Consider the following 14,258-nt stretch of genomic DNA (forward strand, 5'->3'; position numbering starts at 1 on the left):
ACCAGATGCCATGATCTTAGTTTTCTGAATGTTGAGCTTTAAGCCAACTTTCTCACTCTCCTCTTTCACTTTCATCAAGAGGCTTTTTAGTTCCTCTTCACTTTCTGCCATAAGGGTGGTGTCATCTGCATATCTGAGGTTATTGATATTTCTCTCAGCAATCTTGATTCCAGTCTGTGCTTCCCCATCCCAGTGTTTCTCATGATGTACTGTGCATATAAGTTAAATAAGCAGGATGAGAATATACAGCCTTGACGTACTCCTTTTCCTATTTGGAACTAGTCTGTTGTTCCATGTCTAGTTCTAACTGTTGCTTTCTGACCTGCATATTCTTTCTGATTGTTTTTAGGTAGTCAGATTTATATTACATTGGAATCTTTACTAGAATCTTCAACAATCTAGGCAGCCAATTATCTATAAGTACTTTGGGACAGAAAGGCAGTAGTTACAAATAAATCTAACTGAATTATTTAGTTTTTATAGACAAATGTCCGTCTAGTCCAGACTATGGTTTTTCCAGTAGTCATGTATGGATGTGAGAGATAGACTATAAAGAAAGCTGAGTGCTGAAGAATTGATGCTTTTGAACCTTGGTGTTGGAGAAGACTATTGGGAGTTCCTTGGACTGCAAGGAGATCCAACCATTCCATCCTAAAGGAAATCAGTCCTAAATATTCATTGGAAGGACTGATGCTGAAGCTGAAACTCCTATACTTTGGCCACTTGATGGGAAGAACTGACTCATTTGAAAAGACTCTAATGCTGGGAAAGATTGAGGGTGGGAGGAGAAGGGGACAACAGAGGATGAGATGGTTGGATGGCATCACCGACTCAATGGACATGAGCTTGGGTAAACTCCGGGAGTTGGTGATGGACAGGGAGGCCTGGTGTGCTGCAGTCCATGGAGACGCAAAGAGTCGGACACGACTGAGCAACTGAACTGAACTAAACTGATAGACATTGAAAAATCCTCTGCTCACTTTAAATCTCATAAACATTTTCATTGACTAGGTTAACTGTGTGTTTGTACATGCACAAATACTTGGGGTGGAAATCTTTAGAATTTAGCCAACTAATTGATTTGTTGTGAACTCAACAGATTTTTCTGACTTTGATTGTTATGAATCTCATTTCTTAAAATATCTTTTCTTGAATGATGGAGTATATTTGTATGAGATTTTACTTTGAAAATGTATGTATTCAAACTTGTTGCAGACATCTCAGCATTTCTTAAAATCACTAAACACCAAAATAACTTCTCATAAAACTAAGTAACCTATGGATTTATTCTGATATCTAATAGGTGAGGTAATGGGTGACTATAAAAGTGGCAATGTGCATAAAAGCCTTCATCTATGTAGTCTTTTTAGAATATGGTCGTGAATGCTACATCCATAAAAATGTGCTGTTAGTCATAACTGAGACACAGTGAGAAGGTAGGGGAACGAGGGCAGATTCAATTGGCAGTATCATTCTTTGTATGTCAGTAACAGTGCATAGTGGAGAAAACATTTTTTTGTTAATCCCTTTATTTTACCTTCCTTTTCAGTTACAAGTTAGCAGAAAATGTAGATGCTCAGATGAAACAAATGACCCAAGATCTCAAGGACATCACTGAGTACCTGAATATATTTGAAAGTCCTGCTGACTCTACTGACCCGGTGTGTTAACTGCTTTATCTATTTAGACAACCAAAATTTAGTATGAAGTTAGCATTCTCTTGTTCCTTTGCCTAGTCACCTTCTCCTGTCCTCTGTAGTGTTCCTTACGTGCCTCCAGAGGTACGAAGTTTTGGGTGTAGTTAGTGGAGCAGGAAATGTTCAGGAGCACAAAAAGGTTGTGAGGGTTTTTTTTTTATTATTTTCAGGAGGGTAAAAAAATTACTGATCTCCCAAAATTTGGGGGTTTTCTCTCTGTTCTTCCAATAAGTATGTCTCTATTCTAATTTTTCTATTCACTTACTCATTAGCTAGTTTATTTGTCCTTTTACATATTCATCTACATGGTGATATAATTGTGAGTGTATGTGTGTATATATACATATACATGTTTTGAGTCTTGTAGGTATATCCAGGCAATCCTTAATTTATAATTAGGTTATATTTCAAAAGTTCAAAAAGTCAACTACTCAAGACTTACAGTATATTTTTCCAGAGAATATTTAAGTATAGTTATTAGGTTTCCACCTGCCTTGTGGAATCCTAGTTAACTCATAATGTAAATTTATTATAACATGAGAAAATACAGCTGAGGCTCTTTTTCTTTTTTAAAATATAAATTTATTTATTTTAATTGGAGGCTAATTACAATATTGCATTGGTTTGCCATACATCAGCATAAATCTGCCACAGGTGTACATGTGTTCCCCAGCCTGAACCCCCCTCCCACCTCCCTCCCCATACCATCCCTCTGGGTCATCCCAGTGCACCAGCTCCAAGCATCGAGTATCATGCATTGAACCTGGACTGGCGATTCGTTTCACATATGATATTATACATGTTTTAATGCCATTGTCCAAAATCATCCCGCTCTCACCCTCTCCCAGAGTCCAAAAGACTGTTCTATACATCTGTGTCTCTTTTGCTGTCTCGCATACAGGGTTATCGTTACCATCTTTCTAAATTCCATATATATGCATTAGTATACTGTTTTTCTTTCTGGCTTACTTCACTCTGTATAGTCGGCTTCAGTTTCATCCACCTCATTAGAACTGATTCAAATGTATTCTGTTTAATGGCTGAGTAATACTCCATTGTGTATATGTACCACAGCTTTCTTATCCATTTATCTGCTGATGGACATCTAGGTTGCTTCCATGTCCTGGCTATTATAAACAGTGCTGCGATGAACATTGGGGTACATGTGTCTCTTTCAATTCTGGTTTATTTTTCTGGAATTGAGCTACATAAGTTGCTTGTATATTTTTGAGGTTAATTCTTTGCCAGTTGCTTCATTTGCTATTATTTTCTCCTATTCTGAAGGCTGTCTTTTCACCTTGCTTATAATTTCCTTTGTTGTGCAGAAGCTTTTAATTAGGTCCCATTTGTTTATTTTCACTTTTATTTCCAATATTCTGGAAGGTGGATCATAGAGGATCCTGCTGTGATTTATGTTGGAGAGTGTTTGGCCTATGTTCTCCTCTAGGAGTTTTATAGTTTCTGGTCTTACGTTTAGATCTTTAATCCATTTTGAGTTTATTTTTGTGTATGGTGTTAGAAAGTGATCTAGTTTCATTCTTTTACAAGTGGTTGACCAGTTTTCCCAGCACCACTTGTTAAAGAAATTGTCTTTTCTCCATTGTTTATTCTTGCCTCCTTTGTCAAATATAAGGTATCCATAGGTGCATGGATTTATCTCTGGGCTTTCTGTTTTGTTCCATTGATCTATATTTCTGTCTTTGTGCCAGTACCATACTGTCTTGAAGACTGTGGCTTTGTAGTAGAGCCTGAAGTCAGGCAAGTTGATTCCTCCAGTTCCATTCTTCTTTCTCAAGATTGCTTTGGCTATTCGAGGTTTTTTTGTATTTCCATACAAATTGTGAAGTCATTTGTTGTAGCTCTGTGAAAAATAACATTGGTAGCTTGATAGGGATTGCATTGAATCTATAGATTGCTTTGAGTAGTATAATCATTTTCACTCTATTGATTCTCCTGATCCATGAACATGGTATATTTTTCCATCTATTAGTGTCCTCTTTGATTTCTTTCACCAGTGTTTTATAGTTTTCTATCTATAGGTCTTTTGTTTCTTTAGGTAGATATATTGTTCTTTTCGTTGCAATGGTGAATGGAATTGTTTCCTTAATTTCATATTTTCTCATTATTAGTGTATAGGAATGCAAGGAATTTCTGTGTGTTGATTTTATATTCTGAAACTTTACTATATTCATTGATTAGCTCTAGTAATTTTCTGGTGGAGTCTTTAGGGTTTTCTATGTAGAGGATCATGTCATCTGCAAACAGTGAGTTTTACTTCTTCTTTTCCAATCTGTATTCCTTTTATTTCTTTTTCTGCTGTGATTGCTGTGGCCAAAACTTCCAAAACTATGTTGAATAGTAGTGGTGAAAGTGGGCGCCCTTGTCTTGTTCCTGAGTTTAGGGGAAATGCTTTCAATTTTTCGCCATTGAGGTTAATGTTTGCTGTGGGTTTGTCATATATAGCTTTTATTATGTTGAGGAATGTTCCTTCTATTCCTGCTTTCTGGAGAGTTTTTATCATAAATGGATGTTGAATTTTGTCAAAGGCTTTCTCTGCTTCTATTGAGATAATCATATGGCTTTTATTTTTCAATTTGTTAATGTGGGTATTACATTGATTGATTGGCAGATACTGAAGAATCCTTGCATCCCTGGGATAAAGCCCACTTGGTCATGATGTATGATCTTTTCAATGTGTTGTTGGATTCTGATGGCTAGAATTTTGTTAAGGATTTTTGCATATATGTTCGTCAGTGATATTGGCCTGTAGTTTTCTTTTTTTGTGTGGCATCTTTGTCAGGTTTTGGTATTAGGGTGATGGTGGCCTCGTAGACTGAGTTTGGAACTCTGCAATTTTCTGGAAGAGTTTGTGTAGGATAGGTGTTAGCTCTTCTCGAAATTTTTGGTAGAATTCATCTGTGAAGCCGTCTGGACCTGGGCTTTTGTTTGCTGGAAGATTTCTGATTACAGTTTCAATTTCCATGCTTGTGATGGGTCTGTTAAGATTTTCTATTTCTTCCTGGTTCAGTTTTGGAAAGTTGTACTTTTCTAAGAATTTGTCCATTTCTTCCACGTTATCCATTTTATTTGCATATAATAACTGATAGTACTCTCTTATGATCCTTTGTATTTCTGTGTTGTCTGTTGTGATCTCTCCATTCTCATTTCTAATGTTATTGATTTGATTTTCCTTCCTTTGTTTTGATGAGTCTGGCTAATGGTTTGTCGATTTTATTTATCCTTTCAAGGAACCAGCTTTTGGCTTTGTTGATTTTTGCTATGCTCCCTTTTGTTTCTTTTGCATTTATTTCTGCCCTAATTTTTAAGATTTCTTTCCCTCTATTAACCCTGGGATTCTTCATTTCTTCCTTTTCTAGTTGCTTTAAGTGTAGAATTAGGTTATTTATTTGACTTTTTTCTTGTTTCTTGAGGTATGCCTGTATTGCTATGAACCTTCCACTTAGCACTGCTTTTACAGTGTCCCACAGGTTTTGGGTTGTTGTGTTTTCATTTTCATTCGTTTCTATGCATATTTTGATTTCTTTTTTTATTTCTTCTGTGATTTTTTGTTTATGCAGCAGCATGTTGTTCAGCCTCCATATGTTGGCATTTTTAATAGTTTTTCTCCTGTAATTGAGGTCTAGTCTTACTGCATTGTGGTCAGAAAGGATGCTTGGAATGATTTCAGAATTTTTGAATTTACCAAGGCTAGATTTATGGCCCAGGATGTGATCTGTCCTGGAGAAGGTTCCGTGTGCGCTTGAGAAAAAGGTGAAATTAATTGTTTTGGGGTAAAATGTCCTATAGATATCAATTAGGTCTACTTGGTCTATTGTATCACTTATAGTTTGTGTTTCTCTGTTAATTTTCTGTTTAGTTGATTTATCCATAGGTGTGAGTGGGGTATTAAAGTCTCCCACTATTATTGCGTTACTGTTAATTTCCCCTTTCATACTTGTTAGCATTTGTCTTACATATTGCGGTGCTCCTATGTTGGGTGCATATATATTTATAATCGTTATATCTTCTTCTTGGATTGATCCTTTGATCATTATGTAGTGTCCTTCTTTGTCTCTTTACACAGCCTTTGTTTTAAAGTCTATTTTATCTGATATGAGTATTGCTACTCCTGCTATCTTTTGGTCTCTATTTGTGTAGAATATTTTTCCAGCCCTTCACTTCCAGTCTGTATGTGTCCCCTGTTTTGAGGTGGGTCTCTTGTAGACAACATATATAGGGGTCTTGGTTTTGTATCCATTCAGCCAGTCTTTGTCTTTTGGTTGGGGCATTCAACCCATTTACATTTAAGATAATTGTTGATAAGTATGATCCCGTTGCCATTTACTTTGTTGTTTTGGGCTTGAGTTTATACACCCTTTCTGTGATTCCTGTCTAGAGAAGATCCTTTAGCATTTGTTGGAGAGCTGGTTTGGTGGTGCTGAATTCTCTCAGCTTTTGCTTGTCTGTAAAGCTTTTGATTTCTCCTTCATCTTTGAATGAGATCCTTGCTGGGTAGAGTAATCTGGGCCGTAGGTTATTTTCTTTCATCACTTTAAGTATGTCTTGCCATTCCCTCCTGGGAACTCCCTGAAGAGTTTCTATTGAAAGATCAGCTGTTATCCTTATGGGAATCCCCTTGTGTGTTATTTGTTGTTTTTCCCTTGCTACTTTTAATATTTGTTCTAATATTTTAATATTTGTTCTTTGTGTTTGATGTTTGTTAATTTGATTAATATGTGTCTTGGGGTGTTTCACCTTGGGTTTATCCTGTTTGGGACTCTCTGGGTTTCTTGGACTTGGATGATAATTTCCTTCCCCATTTTAGAGAAGTTTTCAACTATTATCTCCTCAAGTATTTTCTCACGGTCTTTCTTTTTGTCTTCTTCTTCTGGGACTCCTATGATTTGAATGTTGGGGCATTTAACATTGTCCCAGAGGTCTCTGAGATTGTCCTCATTTCTTTTAATTCGTTTTTCTTTTTTTCTCTCTGATTCATTTATTTCTACCATTCTATCTTCTACCTCACTAAATCCTATCTTCTGCCTCCATTATTCTACTGTTTGTTCCCCCAGAGTGTTTTTGATCCCATTTATTGTATTATTCATTATATATTGACTTTTTTATTTCTTCTAGGTCCTTGTTAAATGTTTCTTGCATCTTCTCAATCCTTGTCTCCAGGCTGTTTATCTGTGATTCCATTTTGTTTTCAAGATTTTGGATCATTTTCACTATTGTTATTCGGAATTCTTTATTTGGTAGATTCCCTATTTCTTCCTCTTTTGTTTGGTTTGGTGGGCATTTATCCTGTTCCTTTACCTGCTGGGTATTCCTCTGTCTCTTCATCTTGTTTATATTGCTGTGTTTGGGGTGGCCTTTCTGTATTGTGGCAGTTTATGGAGTTCTCTTTATTGTGGAGTTTCCTTGCTGTGAGTGGGGTTGTACGGGTGGCTTGTCAAGGTTTCCTGGTTAGGGAAGCTTGTTTCGCTGTTCTGGTTGATGGAGCTGGATTTCTTCTCTCTGGAGTGCAATGAAGTGTCCAGTAATGAGTTATGAGATGTCAATGGGTTTGGAGTGACTTTGGGCAGCTTGTATATTGAAGCTCAGGGCTGTGTTCCTATGTTGCTGGAGAATTTGCATGGTATGTCTTGCTCTGGAACTTGTTGGCCCTTGGGTGGTGCTTGGTTTCAGTGTAGGTATGGCGGTGTTTGATGAGCTCCTGTCGATTAATGTTCCCTGGAGTCAGGAGTTCTCTGGTATTCTCAGGATTTGGAATTAAGCCTCCTGCTTCTGGTTTTCAGTCTTATTCTTACAGTAGCCTCAAGACTTCTCCATCTATATAGCACCATTGATAAAACATCTAGGTTAAAGATGAAAAGTTTCTCCACAGTGAGAGACACCCAGAGAGGTTCACAAAGTTACATGGAGAAGAGAAGAGGAAGGAGGGAGGTAGAGGTGACCTGAATGAGATGAGGTGGAATCAAAAGAGGAGAGAGCAAGCTAGCCAGCAATCACTTCCTTATGTGCACTCCACCGTCTGGACTGCTCAGAGATGTTCACGGAGTTATACAGAGAAGAGAAGAGGGAGGAAGGAGACAGAGGTGACCAGGAGGATAAGGGGGGAATCAAAAGGAGAGAGACAGATCCAGCCAGTAATCAGTTCCCTAAGTGTTCTCCACCGTCCGGCACACACAAAGAGATTCACAGAGTTGGGTAGAGAAGAGAAGGGGGAGGGAGGAGATAGAGGCGACCTGGTGGAGAAAAAGGAGAGTCCAAAGGGGGAGAGCACAGTCAAGCTAGTAATGTCACTCCCAAGTAAAAATGGGTACTGAAGATGGGGTTCTTAAAGGTACAGAATTGATAACAAATACCAAAAAGCCAAGATTAAAAGTCTAGAGTAGAAGTTGGATTTTCAAAAATACAATATTAACAAAAAATAAAACAAAGTCACAAAAATTATAATATATATATGTGAAGTTTGCTTTAAAAAATAGGGTCTCTTTTTTTTGCAAAGTAACAGTAGGTTATAAAAATGAAAATTAAAAGAGTAATAGAGGACTTAAAAATAAAAAAAACTTTTAAAAAACTGAAAATTAAAGAATGATAGTAAAAATAGTAAAAATATATCTAGGACTTTCTCTGGTGTTGTTGTGGGCAGTGTGAGGTCAGTTCATTTTCGGATAGTTCCTTTATCTGTCTTATATTTCTCAAGATCCATAGGCCCCTTCCTATGTAGTCAGTACTAACTACAGGGTTGTTTTTTTTTTTTTAATTTTTATTTTTACTTTATTTTACTTTAAAATACTGTATTGGTTTTGCCATACATTGACATGAATCTGCACAGGTGTACATGCGATCCCAAACATGAACCCCCCTCCCACCTCCCTCCCCATAACATCTCTCTGGGTCATTCCCATGCACCAGCCCCAAGCATGCTGTATCCTGCATCGGACATAGACTGGCGATTCGATTCTTACCTGATAGTATACATGTTTCAATGCCATTCTCCCAAATCATCCCACCCTCTCCCTCTCCCTCTGAGTCCAAAAGTCCGCTATACACATCTGTGTTTTGCTGTCTTGCATATAGGGTCATCATTGCCATCTTTCTAAATGCCATATATATGTGTTAGTATACTGTATTGGTGTTTTTCCTTCTGGCTTACTTCACTCTGTATAATCGGCTCCAGTTTCATCCATCTCATCAGAACTGATTCAAACGTATTCTTTTTAATGGCTGAGTAATACTCCATTGTGTATATGTACCACAGCTTTCTTATCCATTCATCTGCTGATGGACATCTAGGTTGTTTCCATGTCCTGGCTATTATAAACAGTGTTGTGATGAACATTGGGGTACATGTGTCTCTTTCAATTCTGGTTTCCTCGGTGTGTATGCCCAGCAGTGGGATTGTTGGGTCATAAGGCAATTCTATTTGCAATTTTTTAAGGAATCTCCACACTGTTCTCCATAGTGGCTGTACTAGTTTGCATTCCCACCAACAGTGTAATATAGATCAATGGAACAAAATAGAAAGCCCAGAGATAAATCCACACACATATGGACACCTTATCTTTGACAAAGGAGGCAAGAATATACAATGGAGTAAAGACAATTTCTTTAACAAGTGGTGCTGGGAAAACTGGTCAACCACTTGTAAAAGAATGAAACTAGATCACTTTCTAACACCACACACAAAAAGAAACTCAAAATGGATTAAAGATCTAAATGTAAGACCAGAAACTATAAAACTCCTAGAGGAGAACATAGGCAAAAAACTCTCCAACATACATCACAGCAGGATCCTCTGTGACCCACCTCCCAGAATTCTGGAAATAAAAGCAAAAGTAAACAAATGGGATCTAATTAAAATTAAAAGCTTCTGCACAACAAAGGAAAATATAAGCAACGTGAAAAGATAGCCTTCTGAATGGGAGAAAATAATAGTAAATGAAGCAACTGACAAACATCTAATCTCAAAAATATACAAGCAACTTATGTAGCTCAATTCCAGAAAAATAAACGACTCAATCAAAAAATGGGCCAAAGAACTAAATAGACATTTCTCCAAAGAAGACATATAGATGGCTAACAAACACATGAAAAGATGCCCAACATCACTCATTATTAGAGAAATGCAAATCAAAACCACAATGAGGTACCACTTCACACCAGTCAGAATGTCTGCGATCCAAAAATCTGTAAGCAATAAATGCTGGAGAGGGTGTGGAGAAAAGGGAGCCCTCCTACACTGTTGGTGGGAATGCAAACTAGTAGAGCCACTATGGAGAACAGTGTGGAGATTCCTTAAAAAATTACAGGGTTTTAATCTATTGCTCCTGTCACTTCCAAGGAGGTTCCCTCAGTTTTAGCTTCTGTTTGCTGGTCTCTTCGGTGTCTAATTTCCGCCCTGACACAAGGGGGCAGTGGTGGACACTATTTTAGGCTTACTTGTTCAGTCGTGCTGTGGGGAGGGAGGGATGAGAAAACACTAGAATTTTATTCAAGTCTTGGATTTGAATAATCTAAGTCTTGGACCCTTTTGTAGAATGTCAAGGGTGGACTTAATGATCTTGAATTTTGCTCCAACTATAAAAATTTTCTATTCTCTACTTCAAGTGAATCTAAAATTGAACAAAAACAAATATAAATTAGTCTGAGTTTGCACATGCTACCATCTTCCTGCAAGAGTTAACATTATAGACTTTCTTTTTAGTGAAAGATTAGATCACCATTGTGATTCCAAAATTCAAGATTGTTTTGTCATAGAACTTTGATGCATAAATAAATACATATAGATTTAGACAGAAGGCAGAGCTGATGTCTTCTCTCTATCTTGAATTAATGTAAGATAAGTGTTCTAAACAGAGTATGTGAAAGGAAACTGTAATCTTATCCTTATCCTTTATCTCTACTAAGCCTTGGATTGTTTTATTTTGTTTTAGTAGTAGGGAGTAAATGATTTGAGTCTTGCATTTCTGTTTTTCCTGGCAAGAGTGATTGAGATGTTTAAGATGAGTGAATGCAAGGATAATTGCTTCTTGATAGCAGAACAAAAGAAGCAAGAAATCAGCAACAATTCATCTCTTTTCTCAGATAGCATAAATCACTGGACAGGAAGCAGAGAAAACATTTGCTGAACAATAAAATTCTTGTAGATAATTAATTGTAACCAGATCAACAAAACCTTATTACTGTAGGCCAATACCCTAGGGTAGAAAAATAAGCAAGTATGTTCAACAATATTCACAGTGACGGGATTTACTTGTTTATTTTTACCATTTTCAGGGGGACATAGGAAAGACCACTTACTTTTTGGAATTTTTATTAAACAAGTCTATATTATGGTATATGATATTCAGCCATAGATTTTTATAAAATTTCATTGGTCCTGCTACAAATTTTATTTCTGTTTGTTATATTAATATACAGTAAATCTGTTATTTTTATTACATACCACTTAAGTGTGGTAACATTTTCGTTTCTCCTTGTTTTTCAATATTATCCTGGACTTTGCCAGAATATTTGTCTATTTGTCAAAAGTATTCTAACATTTTTAAAAGGATTAGTATTTTTGTTACAAAATAAATACATATGCTTATTCAATGTGTTAAGCTTAGAAAATATGAGAATCTGTAAAGAAAATTAAATCCCCTGTGTTACCAGTATTCTGCTAATATATTAGTATATTTCTTTCAAGTATTTTTGCTATACAGGTAAAAATACTAATTTTCTTTTAAATAGTATTGGAAACACATCTATATAAGGTTTTGGATTCTGTCTTCATTTAATATTCTTTCATGGTATTTTCCCCAAATTTTAACCATTCTTTGAAAATATGCTTATAATAACTGCATTAGAGATGACTTCAATCATTTTTTATTGATGGAGATATTGTTGCAAAATTTTACTATTATGAAATTAACCTGGTGTATGTTTAGATTTCATTATTTCTTCTGGTCAGATTTCTAGAAGTAGAGTATACTGAGTTAAAAGGTAAGACTTTGATATGAAAGTCACTCAATCATGTCTTATTCTTTGTGACCCCATGGACTGAATTCTCTAAGCCAGAATACTGGAGTAGATAGCCTGTCCCTTCTCCAGAGGATCTTCCCGACCCAGGAATTGAACTGGGGTCTCTCTCATTGCAGGCAGATTCTTTACCAACTGAGCTACCAGGGAAACCCTGATAGCTCAGGGTTTGATATATATTTATAAATATAAATATTTGATATATATACATATATGTCAGACTTCTGATGTTTATATAATATATATTTTTTGATATATATCATAGTTTGATATATATATGACTTAGATATATATTGCAAAAATTTACATTTTGAAGGGCTGGGTCAGTTTATATTATCATAGGCTGTGTATGAATGTACCTATTTTCCACACACACTTGACAACTGAATAGTACCATTTATTAAAAATTGATGATTTGGAAATCTTGCTGTTTGCAATAACATAAATGGACCTTGAGAGCACTATGCAAAGTAAAATAAGTCAGTTCAGTTCAGTTCAGTTCAGTCGTTCAGTCGTGTCCGACTCTTTGACAAATACCATACAATCTCGCTTATATATGGAATTTGAAAACAAAAAAACTAAAACTAAACCAAGCTCATACATACCCGGAACAGATTGGTGATTGCCAGAGGATGGAGGTGAGTGATGGGCAAAATGGCTGAAGGGAGTCAAAAGGTACAAACTTCTAGTTACAAAATGAAAAAACCATGGTAACTATAGTTAATAATACTGTATTACATATTTGAAAATTGCTAAAAGAATGGATTGGAAAAGCCTTTATCACAAGAAAAAAATTTTTGTAACTGTATGGTGAATGTTAACTAGACTTAATGTGGTAGTCATTCCATAATATATATGAATATCAAATCATTATTGTATATACCTGAAACTAACAAAATGTTATAGGTATCAATTATACCTCAATTTAAAAAGTTATTTTGGTTGATAAAAGGTCATATTTTTAGAGTTTTATATGAATTTCTTGTTTTGTCAAATGTCTCTTAAGGTTCTTTACTTATTTTTGTACTATAGAAGTTAGGTGTTTTTTTTTGCTGAATTGTAGGAATTGAATTCTTGACAGTTGAAATAGATTGAACTAATATATGAACATTATAAATATAAAATAGCAAAAAACCCATGCAATTAATACTTAGCATATTCTCAGTAAATTTCTTATCAGAAGAAATGTAAGTAACTTCCCTAATTTCATTTTTATGTTTATTTTTGTTTACCATATCAGAATAATCATAATCTAAGAATCCTTTGTGGTTTTTTTATGTGTTTGTTTGTTTTTCCAGTTTTTCAAATTTAATTTTTTAGTTGAAGGATGATTGCTTTACAGAACAGTTTTTTAAATTTAATTTTATTTTTTGGTCATTCAAAAATTTTATTTTATTTTAATATAAAATTATTTATTTTAATTGGAGGCTAATTACTTTACAATATTGTGATGGTTTTGCCATACATCAACATGAATCAGCCTCGGGTGCACATGTGTTCCCCATCCAGAACCCCCCTCCCACCTACCTCCCTATCCCATCCCCCAGGGTCATCCCAGTGCACCAGCCCTGAGCATCCTGTCTCATGCATTGAACCTGGACTGGTGATCCGCTTCACATATGATAATGTACACGTTTCAAAGCTACCCTCTTAAATCATCCCACCCTCGCCTTTTCCCACAGAGTCCAAAAGACTGTTCTTTACATCTGTGTCTCTTTTGCTGTCTCGTATATAGGGTCATCGTTACCATCTTTCTAAATTCCATATATAAGCATTAGTATATGTATTGCTGTTTTTCTTTTTGACTTGCTTCACTCTGTGTAATAGGCTCCAGTTTCACCCACCTCATTAGAACTTACTCAAATGCATTCCTGTGTGTTTTTAGCTCCAGTGGATCTGCAGAATTCTGAATGTTCATTTGGACTGTCTACAGTGGATTAATCATACTTCAGGTGGGAGTTTATTTGTACCCCAAGTTATCTGTAAGTAGAAAATGTGATACAGGTCAGGTTTTGTGCACCATGACCACACTCAAATAAGAGCTCAGTTGTAAGAGTACTATTTAACACATGTTATGTCTGTATTAATTCTGAAGAACTGTAATTGCTTATTTTTATAAAATGAAACATAGGAAGGATAAACTAGAAACTAATGAAAATAGGGGGTGTTTAGGAATGGGGTGGAGGAGGTAGAAATGGAAACAGGACTTTCCTGGATATGCCTTTTTATACAGTTTTGGCTTCTGGACCATGTAAAAATTTAAATATTCAAAAATTAAAATTAAGCCAAAACTGAATACAAAATGAAACCAAACAAACCTGTGTAACTAATTTATAACATAAATATGCAGTTCAGATAACTTTTGTACATTGTGTTTTTGATGGTACATCCTTTCTAGAAAGTAATCTTAATGATAAAAAGAATTTCAAAGAAATCTTAAACTTTCTTAATAAGTTTATCATTAGTTTCAGGATGATGCTATATATTACATATGCATGTGGTATAATGATATTTCAACCGTTGTAAATATGT

The 14,258-nt window shown here is 35.6% G+C and overlaps 1 protein-coding gene across 3 annotated transcripts in view; it reads left to right on the forward strand.

Moving 5' to 3' along the window:
• The window catches only part of NUP62CL (nucleoporin 62 C-terminal like), a 104,519-nt gene that overhangs the window by 57,847 nt on the left and 32,414 nt on the right, over positions 1 to 14,258 (forward strand). For 2 of the 3 annotated variants that reach the window (XM_070292155.1, XM_070292156.1), the window contains exons 8-9: positions 1,550 to 1,661; positions 13,612 to 13,678. In XM_070292155.1, the coding sequence (XP_070148256.1) occupies positions 1,550 to 1,661; positions 13,612 to 13,678 (179 nt within the window). The remainder of the gene's footprint in view (positions 1 to 1,549; positions 1,662 to 13,611; positions 13,679 to 14,258) is intronic. The other variant, XM_070292157.1, reaches the window with a different exon arrangement.

This window comes from Ovis canadensis, chromosome X (genome assembly GCF_042477335.2).
Source record: "Ovis canadensis isolate MfBH-ARS-UI-01 breed Bighorn chromosome X, ARS-UI_OviCan_v2, whole genome shotgun sequence".
NCBI classification, from domain to species: Eukaryota; Metazoa; Chordata; class Mammalia; order Artiodactyla; family Bovidae; genus Ovis; species Ovis canadensis.